Source organism: Berghia stephanieae, chromosome 8 (assembly GCF_034508935.2).
Source record: "Berghia stephanieae isolate SIO BIC M18660-M18661 chromosome 8, UCSD_Bste_1.3, whole genome shotgun sequence".
NCBI lineage: Eukaryota > Metazoa > Mollusca > Gastropoda > Nudibranchia > Aeolidiidae > Berghia > Berghia stephanieae.
Window position 1 is genome coordinate 14,300,769 of NC_088367.1, and position 18,749 is coordinate 14,319,517.

The 18,749-nt window shown below is 34.4% G+C and overlaps 1 protein-coding gene across 6 annotated transcripts in view; it reads left to right on the forward strand.

The window, feature by feature from the left end:
- The window catches only part of LOC144978213 (chromodomain-helicase-DNA-binding protein 1-like), a 60,435-nt gene that overhangs the window by 24,319 nt on the left and 17,367 nt on the right, over positions 1–18,749 (forward strand). For all 6 annotated transcript variants that reach the window (XM_078924000.1, XM_078923999.1, XM_078923998.1 and 3 more), the window contains 11 exons: positions 2,129–2,279; positions 2,713–2,871; positions 3,677–3,772; positions 5,904–6,074; positions 7,022–7,135; positions 10,473–10,587; positions 11,293–11,455; positions 13,496–13,660; positions 14,233–14,356; positions 15,614–15,759; positions 17,350–17,429. In XM_078924000.1, the coding sequence (XP_078780126.1) occupies positions 2,129–2,279; positions 2,713–2,871; positions 3,677–3,772; positions 5,904–6,074; positions 7,022–7,135; positions 10,473–10,587; positions 11,293–11,455; positions 13,496–13,660; positions 14,233–14,356; positions 15,614–15,759; positions 17,350–17,429 (1,484 nt within the window). The remainder of the gene's footprint in view (positions 1–2,128; positions 2,280–2,712; positions 2,872–3,676; positions 3,773–5,903; positions 6,075–7,021; positions 7,136–10,472; positions 10,588–11,292; positions 11,456–13,495; positions 13,661–14,232; positions 14,357–15,613; positions 15,760–17,349; positions 17,430–18,749) is intronic.

An 18,749-nucleotide genomic window follows, 5' to 3' on the forward strand; every position in this document is an offset into this window, starting at 1 on the left:
TGTTTTGACTAAACTGCGTACATAAATTTTCAAATAAAATGAGAATTTCTAAGCATTTTTTTCTGTTGAAACTTTTAAAATGACAATCACAAAAATGTGCTTAGTACAGTAACACATTTCTTTGTTGATGAGGTTTCATTCGTGCAGTCGCCAGATGGAGTTCTATTTTTAGATCAAATGTAGAGACCACTAGCATGTGGAATACTGGCCATGGTATATGCAATTCTTTTTTATTCGGTGCAAGTGATACTTGCCCTATAATAATAATATTAATAATAATAATAGTAATAATAATAATAATAATAATAATATTAATGATAAAACTTATAATGATGATGATGATAATAATGATATTGATGATGATGATAATAATAATAATAATAACGATGATGATGGTGAATATAATAATAATAATGATGATGATTAATAATAATGGTTATAATGATGATAATAACAATAATGGTGATAATAATAATAATAATAATAATAATAATAATAATAATATACGATTCTTTCATTTCTGTGTATTTATTAAACAAGTTATTTTTATCATGCCCAATAACACTACGAGCTTGCGAGTATGTGTTATTGCACAATATCAATATAGCAAGTTTTAGTTTAACTCACTCAACCCTAACATCGACTATATCCGTAGTTTACCCGGGTTACTTTTTCCCCATGCCTATTTATTACATTTTTCTGAGACAAATTATAGGCGTAGTATCAAAGCTAATGTTTTTAGTTTTTACATGTTAATGATAGCTGAATAAAACTATCTATGTACATGTTCATTTTAAATACCTACATTTTTTCCAATTTTGAAAAGTAGCAAAAATCTCTAGGATTGAGTGAGTTAATATCTCACCTGAGTTTTGATTTAAATCGATGTTAGATAGTTTGTTTTAAGGTGGGCCATCATGGACCCACATAGCCTGTGGCTTGCATGAGATGGTGGTGGGAAAGATGTTTATACTAGCTAGCAAATGATTGAACAAATGATGAAGACAAAATAATAAAACAAATGTTCCCTGGCAAAGACTTTTGTATTTAATGATTGGCGAATGCCTCATGCATCAGTTTTGGCAAATGCCTCATGCATCAATTTTGGGTAATGCCTCATGCATCAGTTTTGGGTAATGCCTCATGGATCAGTTTTGGGTAATGCCTCATGCATCAGTTTTGGGTAATGCCTCATGCATCAGTTTTGGGTAATGCCTCATGCATCAGTTTTGGGTAATGCCTCATACATCAGTTTTGGGTAATGCCTCATGCATCAGTTTTGGGTAATGCCTCATACATCAGTTTTGGGTAATGTCTCATGCATCAGTTTTGGGTAATGCCTCATGCATCAGTTTTGGGTAATGCCTCATGCATCAGTTTTGGGTAATGCCTCATGCATCAGTTTTGGGTAATGCCTCATGCATCAGTTTTGGGTAATGCCTCATACATCAGTTTTTGGTAATGCTTCATGCATCAGTTTTGGGTAATGCCTCATGCATCAGTTTTGGGTAATGCCTCATGCATCAGTTTTGGGTAATGCCTCATGCATCAGTTTTGGGTAATGCCTCATACATCAGTTTTGGCAAATGCCTCGCCCATGCAGCAGTTTTGGCAAATGCCTCATGCATCAGTCTTGTCAAATGCCTCGCCGTGCATAAGTTTTGACAAATGCCTCATGCATGTCTTGAAACTAATACCATGTAGTCATCATGATTTAAATTATATGGTTCAGTTGATGAGTGTTGAATACAAGTAAATATATTATAGGAATCGAGGCTGCAAGGCTTCATTGTTATAATCTTAGGCTGAAACTTGGAACATTCTGGTTTTTATTCTCTTACATGTCCGAATATAATTTTTAAAGTGTAAATCTATTTCTGCTATAGAAAGCAGAATAAACTCATGCTTCACAATGCTTTTAAAAACATTTTTTATTGTCAGTACTATTTCATTTTTTTAAAAATATAATCTCATACTAATACTTTAGACAATAAGGCAACCAATCTTCTTGTAAATAACAGTGATATAATTCATTATTGTATTTTGGAAATATAAATCAAAAATGGAAAAAAATTCTATTAATCCTGTGCCCTATGATTTTTTTATTTTATTCTTGCTTTATTCACAGTGGGATGTCAAGATGAAAGTGTTGCTTACTGGAACTCCTATTCAGAACAATTTACGAGAGTTGTATGCCTTGCTCAGCTTTGTTGATGCCAAGACATTTCGACTCTCAAAATTGGAAAGATTTGTCGAAAAATACTCCAACGAAAAGCAAGGTAAGAATCAAAATATGTTATCTCTCTTAAGTTGTATTGCCCATTCTCTGCAATAAAGGGATGCTAAAAGGCATTTCAAGACAAAAGATCTTAAATAGTTTGTATGGCACAGTGTCAGACAAAGGAAAAATACACATATAAAGATACAAACCATGATTAAACCTGAGATTTGCTGATTACCAGTCAGATTTGCAATCCTTACATCACAAAGATTTCCCAATAAGTAGGAAGAATAAATCTGCAGTTCTTTGACAAAAGATGTTTGGAGATATGATTGCTATCACTAAAATGTTTGTATAGGAATGAATATAACAGCTTTAAAAGGGAAACAAAATACATATTTTCTGTTATGGAAATATAAAGTATAAGGTATTAGATTTTGAATATTATCACTTCAATTTGGACATCATTCAGTTTTGTTTACCTCGTTCAGATGTGAAAGAATTATTGGAACTTATGGAGCCATATTTACTGAGGAGAACCAAAAACCAAGTTCTCATTGATCTGCCAGATAAGAAAGACATTGTGCTCTACCATGGATTATCTGCATTGCAGAAGAAACTCTACAAGGCCATACTGACCAAAGACATAGGTATATATATATATATTGTTTTTGTGTTGTTATTTTTATTATTATTATTTATTATTATTATTATTGTAATTATTATTATTATCATCATCATCATCATCATCGTCATCATTATCATCATTATTATTATTATTATTATTATTATTATTATTATTATTATTATTATTGTTGTTGTTGTTGTTGTTGTTGTTGTTGTTGTTGTTGTTGTTATTAGTATTATTAAGAAGTAGAGCTTCATGTTTTTATAAGCACATCGTATTTTCTTGAAATTTGTATTTGTATTAAGGTAGACAATTCTTAAATTTTCTGCATAAACTAACATTTAAAAATTGTTTTTCAAGTTTTTTTTTTTTTTTTCTTCCCCTTAATTCCACGAAGATGCTTTACGTGTCATTGTTCTTGTTTCCTTATCCATAAAATTAAAATCAACTTGTCCGACTTCTTTTCTAGTTTTTTAAATTAATAAATGTTTTTTGATCAAGGTGCTTAAGCTTAGAAGGTGTGAAAATTATGTTTCTGAAAACGCTTTTATTAAAAAAATATTTTTGTTATATCACTTACTTTTATCAATAACATTTTTTGTTGCACTGAATTGACTTTTCATCCATTGAGCCCACCCTAGGGCTGGATAGTGGATTGATTTTGGACAGAGATTGGTGGTTTTGATTTTCAGAGTTCTGATTATGGAACCACGTAGTACAAATGATTCTATACTATGTGTTGTTTTTTGGGGTTATTTTTTTTTTAAATATTGATCTTTATAAATTTTTTCTTTAATCACTCTCTATTTTTGACCATCATCTTTTAGGTGTATTTGAGACCAGTACTGGTACAAGTCAGACTCGTTTGATGAACATCCTCATGCACTTACGGAAGTGTGTCAATCATCCTTATCTGTTTGATGGTTAGAAATTTCTTTACACATTGATTGATTAATTCACTCAACCCTAACACGGACTATATCCGTAGTTTACCAGGTTTACTTTTACGCCATGCCTATTTATTACATTTTTCTGAGACAAATTATAGGCGTAGTATCAAAGCTAATGTTTTTAGTTTTTACATGTTAATGATAGTTGAATAAAACTTTCTATGTACATGCTCAATTTTAATACATTTTTTTCCCAATTTTGAAAAGTAGCAAAAATCTCTAGGATTGAGCGAGTTTATCTCTTTATTTTTATGAGTAAAAATACAAAAGTGAAAAACAGCTTTGGAGCTAAGACTTGCGCAAGATAAAACTTTGACAGTGTGTTTATGATACAACGCACGCGGCTCTGGTAGCTCAGCAGTACAGTGTCTCATATTGACACAAGGGTCAAGGGATGTTAGTTGTGGGCAGTGACAGTGATCATAGAATAATCTGGTCCAGGCATTATGACCCTGGATAATAAAAAATATTTTAAAATTTTGACCAAAAAAATATAAATAGAGCATTTATACAGTGCAATATCCACTAAACGTGCTTTTCAAGGGGTTCCTAGACACATCAATAGTAGGATCAGACATGATGCCTGTTAGATAATATTACAATTTTTCCAACAGAGACAACACTGTTAACAGCCAGGTACTCATTTTACACAGTGAGAGATTGTGAGTAAAGAGCCTTTTCCAAGAACTCAACTATGCACCAGTAAGAATAGGGCTCTAATCCAGGACCTACCAATCCGATCGCGAGTGTCACCCTACAAGACCATATAACCACTCAACCCTAGCCATCTACTTCTGCATTGTCCACTCTCCCAACATGTTTTTGGTACTTTTCAAAATAAGAAAAAATATACATTCTCAGTTACTCAATCTGAAAGAATATTGGCATGTACTACATAGTTTTATTTGAATAACTCCATCATGTAAAAATTTAAAACAGCAGCTTTGATTAATTTGTTTCAGAAAAATGTAAATAAGGATGAGGTACAAGAAATCACAGCCATATTCAAGATATGTCATTAAAGTATTCCCAACTGGATACTCCTAAATCTAGATTTCATTCAACAATCTTTTGGACTTAACTATGAAAATGTAGACTGTTTATAAATAAAAATGGTTCACCTTTCTTTCGAACTAAAGAATGCCTTTTTGGATTGACTTTTTGTTTGATTATTTCAATGGAAAAGTCAATAGCAATAATATATGTGATAATAGTAAACAGAGGTTTGGGCTAACTGAGATATTCAGTGTTAGGGAGTGAGTTAATATTAAACAGAACTGTTCATAGTGTTGACCAAGAATATTGGTTTAGTGAAGAGCAAATTTTGCTGTATGATGGAGCACACTATCTAACAGTGCTGATGGTTTTCCGTGGATCTGCAGAAATTCGCGATTTTGGAGACAGAGGAGGAATTTCCTCTTTTTTCAGCCTCTTCCATGATTATCGCACTATCTCGCTTTTCCACTAATTTTTGTGAAATTAACATTCTTTTTTTCATGTCAGAGAATCTTTCTATTGACGATTAGTGAAGACAACTCTACTGAGTGAATATTAACGATAGCTTATCATCTCTATTGTTGTAAATATGAGGGTTAATGCCGCTTAAATAAGGGCTTTAAGGCAAATGTTCAATAATTTCCTCCTTTTTCACTTTTATCACCATCAGCTCTGGTCTAATACTGCTCTAAGTTGTTTTTTATTTATTTCCTGGTTAGAATTTTTCTGTGTTGTCATGAAATCTGGCTTGCGCCTTTTCTGGCAATAATAGTTTTCAACAAAATCTAAAACTCTTTTTCAACACTGTTGATTACGTCCACATACATCTTTCACACGATCTATGACTGTTTCAGAAAGCATTCAAATTATTCAATGTCTTGCAAAACATCCTTTAAAGTTCTTTGTTTTTTTGATCGAGTGATTGTACAATTATTGATATCATATATCACCATCATTATTGTTATTATTATCATTATTATTATTCTTTTTTTTCTGTTTTTTCTTTTTTTTTTTTTTTGATTATACATTCTTTGATTTTTTTCCCTTACTCCATGTCTGAAGAGCTCCCATCAAATCAATTAATTGTTTTATAATTTTTACAATACAGGAGTAGAGGAGGAGCCATTTGAACTTGGGGAACACCTGGTTGAGGCTAGCAATAAACTGTGTCTCATTGATAAGCTTTTGTCCAGTCTTCATCAGGCAGGGCACAAGGTGTTGATGTTCTCCCAAATGTCAAGGATGCTAGATGTTCTCCAAGACTATCTCGGATTCAGGGGTCTGTATATTTCATAAGACAGTGGTTATCTTGCAGCTATGTTGTAGTGGTATGGCATTTGCCTTCGGATTTGAAGGTCCTGGGTTCGAGTCCTGCTCTGAGTGGTGTTTAGTTGAGTCCTGGGAAAAAGCTCTTTACTCGCATTCTCTCAACATACTCAGTTGTCAAATGAGTATGTGGCAGTTAACAGCGTTGTCTCTGTCCGAAAAAATTGTAATAGGTATTGCCTAATAGGTACCATGTCTCATCCTACATGTTAAGTGTTACTGTTAGCTAGGTACCCCTTATAAAGCACTTTGAGCATGTAAAGTGAATATTGCGCAATATAAAAGTTTAAGACTTTTTTGTTGTTTAAAAAAAAACAACTTTTATTATGATGTAAAGAATATAGGGTGAACTTAGCAACGGTGTCACAATGTTGGCCTTGCCATGAATGTAGGGAGACCAATTTGAAGAGGTGACCTATAAAGAAGATTCCTCAGATGATGTATTCATCTGAGGCAAAATCTCTTTTATTTATATATCCTCTTTAAGCTTTAATTTTTTCTGCATTTCATTCTCAATAAAGTTACATCCTCAACATTTTAGAGTTCCAAAAGTTTAGTGGTAAAGCACTTTCCTTACAAGCAAAGGGACCCGATCAGTTCTAACCCCCCCCCCCCCCCCCCCCCCCCCCAATTATTCTACTCCGCAGTGATTGGATAGTTGGGTGAAATAGATCTGTCATAAAATGCTTTGCAAAAGACAGTTATCCTATCCAAAAGGATACCAATCTATTCTTATCATCCGTTCAACTCTGGAGAATCTGGGTTTTGAAACTGGCTTAATGGGCCTGATGGCTTTAAAGGACTTCAATATTATGAATGAATTTTATTTTGATTATCAAGAGACTGTGGTCGATTTGAAGTGATTTTGTCTTCTCTGAATCTTCTCTGTTTGATATCCAGGATATACTTATGAAAGGTTGGATGGATCTGTCAGAGGAGAAGAGCGATTCTTGGCCGTGCAGAACTTCAATGAGAAGGAGGACACATTTGTGTTTTTGCTAAGTACTAAAGCAGGTAATAGAGTTTCCTATATGTGTGTAGGTGCATGCATATACATGTGCATATCTTTGGATATAAGTATTTTTATGTGATTGTCTGTTTTTGTTTGGGATTATGAAGACTTTGTTTTACCCAAATCTTGAATGGTGCCATTTTCAATGAGTAAAGCAGTCAAATGTAAGTTTTATTGTTTTTCATGGAAGAGGTCGATTTTTTCACCCATTAAATCATATCTCTAGGTTAATGTGATAGAAAACCAACCTGTGCCTGTTTTTATTCTGATGTTAATGTGTTACCATTTTTTAAAAACTGTACGTTTGTAGAAGTTTGGAACTGTTTGGTAAACTCAATCTGAACCTCTCAGAACTTGAGAGAATGTACCTTTTTGTGATTATAGTTAGTTCCTATGACTATGCCGAGGATTGTAGAGTGAGCCTCTCTAATGCCAGGCTGAGTGTGTCATACCAGCCAGGACCTTGGTTCTATTTTCACAGTCTATGATATTTTTTTTTGCTTCTCGTTTACATCTATCTTTATTCCATTTATTTCTAATAATCCTCTTTGTTAAATCTTTTTGGTCAACAGCTACAGGCAGTTCGGTACTTAAGATTTAATAAGATGTACGTTGTTGATCCTTTATGGAAAATTGTTATTTAGTATCTCACATAGCATTGAGCATTAAAATTGCAATCTGTTCATGCATTCAAACAAAGTAAAACTCTGAACAACTAGCAATCTCAGATAATAGGGTACATTTGGAGATAAATAATTCTAACACTTTGAATTTAAGAATTAAACTTGTCTCATTTAGTACTTGAACGTCAATGAACTTAACACTGTGCTCAACTCTTGACCATCATGCACAACTGACAACAAGAAAAGTGAAAGAAAGAAAGTCATCGCCATGGTTCACATTGGAGATAAAGAAAGCAAAGCAGGAGAAACGGAGAGCAGAAGCAAAGGAGAGGAACACAGGCCTCACCGCTCATGGACAAATGTTTCAATCCCATAAACTGAAACTGGAAACTCTTAAAAGGAAAACAAATGCTGGTTATTTTCAATCCAAATAGGGTGCGGATAGAAACGTTACCTTCATCAACAGCACAGAGAAGATCGTTATGGATCAACAGAGCCGTCTCTATTATGATACTGCCTATAGACAGACCGATTTTATTCGAATAGATTATATTTATCTCTATGCCTATTTAGTCTAAGGGTGACAATTTTTTCTAGTATTTTAGACAGAAAGGAAAGGTTTGAGACAGGTCTAAAAAAGTTCTGAGGACAGTCAAGCCTTTTTTAGAATATGTATAGACTACAGCATTTTTGAAAGATGAGGAACAGTGCCAGTCTGGAGGGATTAATTTATTATGGCTCTTAAAATGGGAGCAAGATGCTCCAGATGGGTAACAAGTGATGGTGTTGTAACTGGTTTTACGTGGTGAATGTTTTATAATTGAAATTAAATCTTCCTTGGTCGCTGACAAAAACTCACAGAGAAAGCTCTCATGCCAAAAGGATCAAAAACTGGTTGATTAACTTAATACGAATCGAGTTTTTCTCGAATTTTAGTGACCTTGCTCTGAAAGTAATCGCCAAAAACCGAAGAAAGATCAATAGATTTGTAAGATCCAGAGAGGCTTCATTGCGTTGATGATAACCTAAAAATGGTTTGATGAAATATAAGAATGGATCGTATCAAACAAACTGAAATTAAATTATGATAAAATGAAGTCAGACTTTCTAAATCAGTTAGTCCAAAAAAAAATAAAAAATTATATCGTCGCCTAGGCATTCCACGAAGACATATAGATAATCCATCAAACAGGATGTTTGATGTCAACAGGAATCACCCATGTTGTCCAAGTGAGCAAATTGGGGGTTAATAATCTTGCTCAAGGAAAAAAATGAAAGTGCCTGAAGCGGACCTTCTGGGTCACAGTGCAATGCCTTAACCACTCGGCCACTTCGCCCCCCATAACTTTCAAAGACAGGGTAAAAAATCTTGAAGTCGTTTTTGATTCAGAATCCACCATGGATTGTCATATCAGTAGTTTTACTAGAGCATTCTCCCTTCACCTCTGGTGGATCGGATCTATACAGATGTTCCTAATGACAGCTAAGTAGCTAGTTACGTCTGTCATGTTTTCAAATCATGACTATTGCAATGCCATGTTATTTGGAACAATTGCATGAAGACTCAGACGGATTCAGGTTGTACAGAACAATACTGCACGACCTATGCTAAGAAAAAAATTGCAGTCATGAAATGTTGTCACTATGTTCGAAATTACTTTGGCGACCAGTTGGCCTTCTTGTTAAATATAAATTAGCCACAACTGTTTTTAAATGCTTATATGACATCACCCCAATATACCTCACAAAATCAATTTCACTCTGGCAGCTGAAGAGGAAGTCTACATTCAGTGACAACTAGAGTCTAAGCTTTGCCTCAAATAAAATCTGAAAACCAGCGAGTGCAGTTATTCTTCTTTTGGCCACAAAATCTGGAATGAGTTGTCTTGAGAAATTCAAGAAAAAGCTAAAGATATTTTACTTCAATTGTTTCTTGGCTGTGTGAAAGGGGGATGTGTATGTCCCTCTGTTGATGTTATTTGTCTAGAGCCCTACCTATCTGGGGATTTGTGCGGAGGAGAAATATTATTAGTTTTGCTTATTAAGTCTAAACATCCATAGATAAATCAATCGCTACACTTGTACAGATAGTTATGATTACTAATATCATTTATATTGCTAATACATTAATAAAATGAATTAATGAATTATTTACCTACAGATGTGTATTCTTATTATTATACATATCATTTAGTATTTTGCTATAATCGATACATACATTTGTTGGTTAATAAATCACTAAATTTTAAAAAGAAAATGGAAATATACACGCCATTTAGTTTTGCAAAATAAGCAATACAGTTGAAAAAAAAATAAATCACTAAATTTTTTTTTAGAAGGTATTTACGCCATTTACGTACAAAGCTTGGTGAGAAGTTGCAGGCTTTGATACCAGTAAGAGGAGCTGCCTAACAGCAAGTGTGCTTCATCAGTGGGGACTTTCCACCTGTCCTACATGTACCCAATGTGGGCAAGAACCCGAAACGGCAGAGCATCTAGTTGAACGGTGTGTTGTGACGATGCTACCGGGCGGGTTCGCGACGGTGCACAAATGCGGACCGGACTTTGCTGATTGGGTCGATTGCCATAACATAGTAGTGTGAGAACCATAAGAGGCTTCTGCCATTTAGTTTTACAATAAGTGCCATGCATTTTTAGACAAATAAATCACTGAGCAATTTTAAGAAATTTACAAGTACTTCTATTTTCTCTCAAGGTGGTCAAGGTCTCAATCTGACATCAGCAGATACTGTCATATTTGTAGACAGTGACTTCAATCCTCAGAACGACCTTCAGGCAGCTGCTCGGGCTCACAGAATCGGGCAAGATAGGTAAGACTGCTAGGTTATTAAAATGTCAATTACAATGAATGCAGTCTTGTTAAGCTTCTAACTTTGTGATTTGATGTTTTCCTTTGGACTCACGATAAACTGGGACTGCTGATATTTGAAATTTATCATTATTTCTTCTTTATCTTCTTTGCCTTTCTTTTTTCTTTCTTTTTTTCCTTCTTTTTCTCCCCTTCTTCTTCTCCTTTTTCTTCCTCGCCTTCATTTTCTCGCTCTTCCTCCTTAAGTATAATATCCATCAGCAAGACTGAATTTCTTTAGCATTATTATTATTCTCACTATTTATGTACAGTTATAAATAACTGTAAGCTTTTTCATTAAAAGAGGCGACAAGTGCATTGTGTCTCAGGCTTCAATGCCTATGACACATGAACTTTTTTTTAAAATAGCGCAATATCCACTAAATGTGCTTAAAGCACTTTAATAGGCAATAGCCAACATTTAACATGTAAGACCTTCAATGGTGACTGTAAGGCGCTATTCCAAGGACTCAACTTTGCGCTGACTTCTTAGAACACAAAGCACAATGTTTTCTCTACATTGACAGGAAAAAAAGCAATTATGGTTTTGTGGTTTTAACCATAAGAATCAATTTTTAGACTCTGTCTTATTTTATTAAATAACCACTTCCAACTGATATCTTCTAAGCATTACCTTTCTGAAAATTGATCCACTGTTTCAATCCAGACCAGTGAAAATCATTCGGCTCATCGGACGTCATACAGTTGAAGAAATTATTTTGAAGCGAGCAGAGGATAAGCTGCGACTGACAGAAAAAGTCATTGAAAGTGGTCATTTTGCTACTTCGTCTAAAAACAAAAGAGTTCTTGGAGGAGAGACAAGTGGCCAAGTAATTTGTTTTTCTTTTCAAAATATCATACTTTCAACCCAAAGTTTTAAAATGTTGAATCCCTAAAAGGGTCTTCAATTTTTGAAAAATCTTATCGTAGTTTTAAATGCAGGTAATCACGAGTGGTGTCCCTGTATTCGTACCACTTGTATTGTCTTATAACAAAGTCAAGCAATGTTGAGAGTGGTCAGTGAGAGCTATTTGAAATAAATCAAAATGTTTCATTGAGAAATTTCCAAATTATTCCTCTACCTTTGCTTTTTTCCCAAACTCTTATTCGATTATTTGGTTCATCTTCATCAATTTTCAAAGTTTGCGCTTGGAATTTTGAGGACGAGCTCAATGTGACAATGTTTTCCTTTCTGTATTGTATTAAAAAGAAAGCAGATTTGAAAAGATTACTCATGTCATTGTTATCTTATTGTTTTGGAATGACCCAATATTATTGTCTGTCACTGCATCAAAGTGGAGCATACTTTTAATTAACATTATTCACATTGTTGACAAAGTCACAAGCCGCTTGGAAGGACAGGGATCAAAAGCCAGTCAGAAATTTGAGCTATAACGGCTGATCTTGTAGCTTATAATAATAGAATAATAATAATGTAGATCATTTATACCACGCCTATTCCAGATACAAACAGCTCTGGGCACCTTTTCAATACAAACATCAAAGCTACAATAACAGTTCATACACAAAATAAGACGTTCATATCATGAAAAACAATCTATAAACGGAAACTGATTTTAATCTATCAAATATTTCCTTATAAAATAGGTCTTGATATTTGTCTTTAAAGTAGCTTCTGTATTGCATTTTCTTAAGGAAATTGTGGAATAGAGTTCCAAATAGAAGGAGCAGCATGAGAAAAAGACCTATCAGAAAACTTGTTGGAGCCTTTTTTTGGAACAGTTAATCGGAGATGATCACGAGATCTTAAAGTTCTGGGAGGAGAGTACAATGAAATAAGGTTGCATAAATATGAAGGAGCCGTTTTGTTGATACAGTCAAAGCAAAGAACAGCAATTGTGTATTTGAGTCTTAAATCAACAGGTAGCCAGTGAAGTGAAAATAACGTGGGTGTAATATGATCTCTAGCCCTGTTTCTTAGAATGATTCAGGATGCTCTGCAATTTGTGAAGGAGATAGATTGGAATGTTATGAGGGAGTGAATTACAGTAATTTATCCTAGAAAATATAAATGATGAAACAAGAGTTTTTAGGGCAGTACTATTTAAAAACTTTGATAATTGTAAAATCTTTATACGTTCGAAATGCAATATTTTACAAAGATTTTAATGTGTTTTTGCCATGGATAAGTCATTTTGAAAGCGTATATGTTTCTATTTATTTCTGCAACATTGATCATTTCATTGTTAATCACAATTAATTTGTTTTGAATGGATGTTGTGAGCTTCTTTGGTTTGCAGAACATGATTTCAGTATGTTCTTCATTTAATTTCAGTTTTTTCTCAGACAGCCAATTCTTGACAATTTCAATGCAATTTTCCATGGAAGAGACTAGAACATTTGCAAGCGCCAGTTTAGTTGACATATAAAGCTGTGTATCATCAGCATACATATGATAATTAATGTTACATTGCCTAATAACACCATCAAATGGATGGATATTTTTTTTTAAAGATTGTAGAAAAAAAAGTAGGTATTTATAATTTATAGCCACAAAGCTCAAGGAGGAGGAGTATATTTTGGCTTCTGCATCGTTAATCAGATAGTGACAATTTTTGCTGACTTCCCTTTTAATAAGGCGCGTGTCCATCAAAAAGGAATTTCTATCAGGTCTAACATAATCAGCTATTCAATTACAGTTAAGTGGATAGAAGGGATCAGAAGAAACTTCTGATGAATCTGAGACTGGTACTGGTGTGAGGGATGCTCTACCAGTTGAGCTATCAGGAGTCTAAAAATAAAAAGAGCTTTTGCCTTTTATATAATCTCAATTTTGTTGGAAACGCTGTTGATCTAAAACTTTATAAATTCATTCACTGGTGTCATGTTTTTTCTTCTGAATACAACAGCTTCAGGAAATTTTAAAATTTGGCGTTGATGAGCTGCTCAGTGAATCCAAGTCAGATGAAACGCTGGACTTTGAGAGCATTCTTGGAAGATCGGAGGAAGGGAGATGGGTGGTGGATGACGGCAGTAATGGTACCATGGTGAAAAAGCCCACACAGAATACACAAGTAAGTATGAGTTTATTCCTGAATTATTTAGCTGTAGTTAATCAGTTCATGACCTACATTTTCTTTTGTTATTAATGGTGTAGCATCTTTGGCTCAGCGGTTAGGTGTCTTGTCAATTACAAAGTCAAGGGATATTTAGTATTGTTAGTAATTGTATGAATGTCAATGATCGAAAATTCTGGCCCTGGTAATATCTCCTTGGTAAGGTACTTTACACAAAAGATCCCATTCAATGTGAGAGTGATTGACAACCTGTCTGGTGAAGTGATGGGTATTATAAGACTGCTGGTGGTACAAACAGGATGCCTAACGAGCAACATTGTGGGGAAATGAATGAATCATTGTGAGCGCATTGAGCATGGTGTGTCCATTAAAATGCTCCATATATATATTCATATTTTCTTTAATAGTAACATATTGGTAAAATGTTTCGTTAAAAATAACCCAAAGAGTATTGCGCAACATTTGAGATATTTTTAGTGTGTATACTCATTTACTTAGCGATAGTATTTAATTTATATGCTCTAGTGAAATATTTGAAAGAATTATTCATCTCTTATGATTTAATTCAGGAACCAGACAATTCTATGGAGGTAGAAAGTACTCAAAGCCAAAGTATGTACGTGTTTGAAGGTACTGATTACTCCAAGGAACCGACTGCAGCAGACATCAAAGCCTTTGAACAACTTATTAAAGGTATTTAGACCTGTAAATTCTCAGTCAATTAACTGAAATCAGTCAATTCGTCAAATTCAAATAAGCGACGACGCTTTTTAGAATTGCCGTGTCTGAACACACCCCAGTGTATTTTCACACAGCCTTCATGAAATTATTTTTTCACTTTCGAAACCTGTCGTAGCCAATTTTAACTGAGCCGCCGAGCGATAAATTTCACTGTTTCGTCTAAGCCAAAATTGACCACATTTACTTGAAGGACAGGAAAAGTATGAGAAAGAAAAATTCGAAACACCGGAAGTTCGTTATGTAGACACCTTCAAATCGAAAGTTAAATGATTGCTACAAGCACATCTCGATTACCTCATGTTGTAAACAAACTGGTTGACCGTTTCTAAGTTTCTTCACTGATTGGGTACCTAATTACAAGGAACAATGGTAAGTAGCCTAATTAATTCCCTCGCAATTTAGTTTTCTGCCATTGCTTTGCTCAAGTGAGCTTGCTGTTTACCTTTCATTTTGATTCTTTGGATTGTACCGCTACGACGAATTACGAAGAGTTTCAGTTTCAGTCAATTTTTATAGAGCTCATTTACAGGTCTAGGTATTACATGAAAGCAGTGGCAAATGAACTCAGAGGAAGAGAATTTCTTGGAATCATTGATCCAATTTCAGCCAAAACTGTAGTTTTCATATGCGCTTTTCTCGTAGAATTATTAGTAAGGAATAAAAAAAGGAAGAATCTGTTACTATAATTAGATTTTTTTAAATGGAATTTGGAAGAAATAGATCCTTGCCATAAAAGGGGTAATAAGTCGGCAGTCACCCTGTAAAAGATCTTTGATTTTCAGATTCATTAATGTATAATAAATATTGTCTAATAATATGAAAGCTATTCTGACAACAACAAAAAAACGACAAAAAAAAATTAAGCATATGATTTAATTAAAAAAAAGGAACTACTTGGTCGTTTGAATTGATGTGAAGTTTATGAATTAGTATTTTGTGGGTTTGATTTTGTAACTATGTGACAAATTATTTGTTATTTAACTTTGAGCTGCTGATAATATTTTCTCTTCTTTTATTTCTTTTTCATTTTTTTCTGGATTTTCTTTTCTTTATGATTACAAGGAAAAATGTAATCTATCATAAGATTCTCGTTAATAAGTCACATTATCAGATAAAATGTAATCAAAGTAATGAAAACAAACACACTTAGCAGCAGATTATTTTTTCTTTAGATTATTTGATGGTTTGATGAAATCAATTTCATTTCAGTGGAAAAGGAGGTCCTGCAATCGGCAGTTGTAGGAGAGAAAACTCTGAGAAGAACAGGGACAAGTGTTGCAGGATTATTTCCCTCTGCTTTGCCTAAACCAAGGAAACAATTAACAGCAGAGCAACTGGAAGAGCGGAGAATTAAAGTAGGAAAAGTTAACCCATGTATACATCTAATATTTTCTTTCATGGGATATGATTTTTTGTTTTATTGATCATTACTTAAGACTTTGAATGTTTTGTCAACTAGAGCTGTAGTGAAACACCAGAACATTTGTGACCCACCGTATCAAAGCGGTATTATGTCGGGATTCACTCAGTAAGGGAAATTGAATTCATAGCCACAAATATCCAACTAAGGTTTAATTTATGTACTTTATGGTGGAGTATAAAGACTATTTCTTGCATTGCAAAATCTTCTAAAGTCCAATTTCTCATCAATCTATCTCTAAATTCACTTTTTGGGGCCTGAATCATCCCGACATAATACCGTTTTGAGACGGAGGGTCACATTTTGACACTTGAAGTATTTTATCGGGAAAGCAATACATCGAACATTTAATTGAACTATTCGATTTGAAACAGATACCCAATAATAAACATTTAAATAAAGTCTAGAAACCTGTAAACAAAAATGCTTTGCCTAAATTTCCAAATATTGCTTCTGAGTCCGTATAAAACCCAATGCAGGTAATTTTGTTAATTACCCTCCTATTGCACTAACCAACCGAGTAACGCTTGCGCCATGCGCTCAACATTTGCCGTTGTGCTGCTTTGAATCACACACCCACTTGCTGTGATGTCTTGTTTATGATTCAGTTTGATTCAATGAACAGCACACACACACACTTTTTTAAATGTGTCTCACTTATGACTCTGATGTAAGACTGTTCGATGTAGGCATCACTTTTCATTAGACACCTACAACCCGGTATCTTGATTTTGAATTGAACTTGAGAGAAACAATTCATTAACAAACTGAGCAGGGAGTTTTTGTGTTGCTGTGATGTGGGAGGGGTAAGTAAGGGATGAGATGGAAGTCGAAGTAAGGGATGAGATGGAAGTTGATGGCAGGAGAGGCCTAGACGTGTGATGAGTGAAAAGATTGGTACATTGTCTTCACTCAGCTGGGTTTATTTTTCAAAGAATCATTTTGATGGCGACATGATTTATAAATGTGTGTATTGATTCGATAGTATTTTCGGTTTATTGTTAATCATCATCATCAACATCACCACCATCATTATCGTCATCTTCGTCATCATCAAATCAAAACATGGCTTCGCTGTTTTTTTGGGGGGTTTTTTTCTGACTGGCAAGCGGTTTGCTGTGCTGTACACTACACTCTTATGCACACAAAATGAGACATCTAGGTCATGAAACGAAGAATCTAGCTCATAAAGCGACTTCTAGGGTCTTGTTTTTGCCATAGCAGCGAACTTCAGCAAACCAAAGTGAGCCGCTCGCTGCTCGGAAGACAGCCCTGTTATAGAATCGGTGCTCACAAGACTCTTATAGAGCGATAATCGACCCAGCTCTAGTGTCAACTGTAATCTTGGTGACAGGAATAGCTTTTCATTTCACATTGACATGATATAAATTCAAAAAAAGTAATTTTTTATTGCAATGAAACAGATTTTACTTCAAAACTTTTTCACTTTTGCTTCAATACAACCAAAAGCATAATTGTGTATCTATCAGTTTTATAAACATTGGATTTGATTTAACCTCTACAGATGAAAGAGGCTACTGAAAGGAAGGCAAAACTGGCTGAGGAAAGAAAGTTACAACGCATTGAAAAACAGAAACAGAAAAAGTACATTACTCTTTCCATTTTGTTTTGCTAGTTTGTTTCCTAGTACTACAGTGCAAGCTGATATTTTGAATGATCTGTAGGTCATAGAATTTTTACTATATAATTTCTACTGGTTAATTAGAATACATGCCTGTAAAATGGAACAATTTCAGACCATCAGAATGTCAGAATTTTTTTTCTTTCGTAAATATCTAAATTATAACGATCCTTATTGAAATAAACAATAATAGAACCATCCCGTATCTTCAATTGAACAAACTGGCCCAATAATTAAAAATGGCGCCAAGGCTATCACCACCCATTCCCTATTATTTGGTCACATGTTATACTTAACACCTTTGACTGTCCTTGAGAATAGCATATAATTATTTAGAGTTCGTATTATAATGCAATGGATCATTTTCTTTTAATGTGGCATTGATTACAACTATTTAAAAAATGTTATTATGTGTTGTAATTTATGTCGAAACAGGATTTTATGTGTCTTCAATTCACTTGGTCTGTTTTGTTTTTAAGGCTTTTACAGGGCTTACGACATTTAGGTCATTTCATTGGAATGATTTCTGCCTAACAATGCTCTTCGAATAAAGCGGCTTGCACCGTGGTATTAGTTAGACTATGCTTACACTGTGGTACTAGTTGGACTATGCTTGCACTGTGCAGTGGTACTAGTTAGACTATGCTTGCACTGTGGTACTAGTTAGACTATGCTTGCACTGTGGTACTAGTTAGACTATGCTTGCATTGTGGTACTAGTTAGACTATGCTTACACTGTGGTACTCGTTGGACTATGCTTGCACTGTGGTACTAGTTGGACTATGCTTGCACTGTGCAGTGGTACTAGTTAGACTATGCTTGCACTGTGGTACTAGTTAGACTATGCTTGCACTGTGGTACTAGTTAGACTATGCTTGCATTGTGGTACTAGTTAGACTATGCTTACACTGTGGTACTCGTTGGACTATGCTTGCACTGTGGTACTAGTTAGACTATGCTTGCACTGTGGTACTAGTTAGACTATGCTTGCACTGTGGTACTAGTTACACTATGCTTACACTTTGGTACTAGTTAGACTATGCTTACACTGTGGTACTAGTTAGACTATGCTTGCACTGTGGTACTAGTTAGACTTTGCATACACTGTGGTACTAGTTAGACTATGCTTACACTGTGTAACTAGTTAGACTATGCTTGAAAACTTGGTCCATTGATCAAATGACATTACACCATACTCAGGAGATTTCTTGCAATATAGTACCTAGTACTATCATGCAACAACCATTTCAAGTATACACTATCACTGAAATTTATATAAGCAT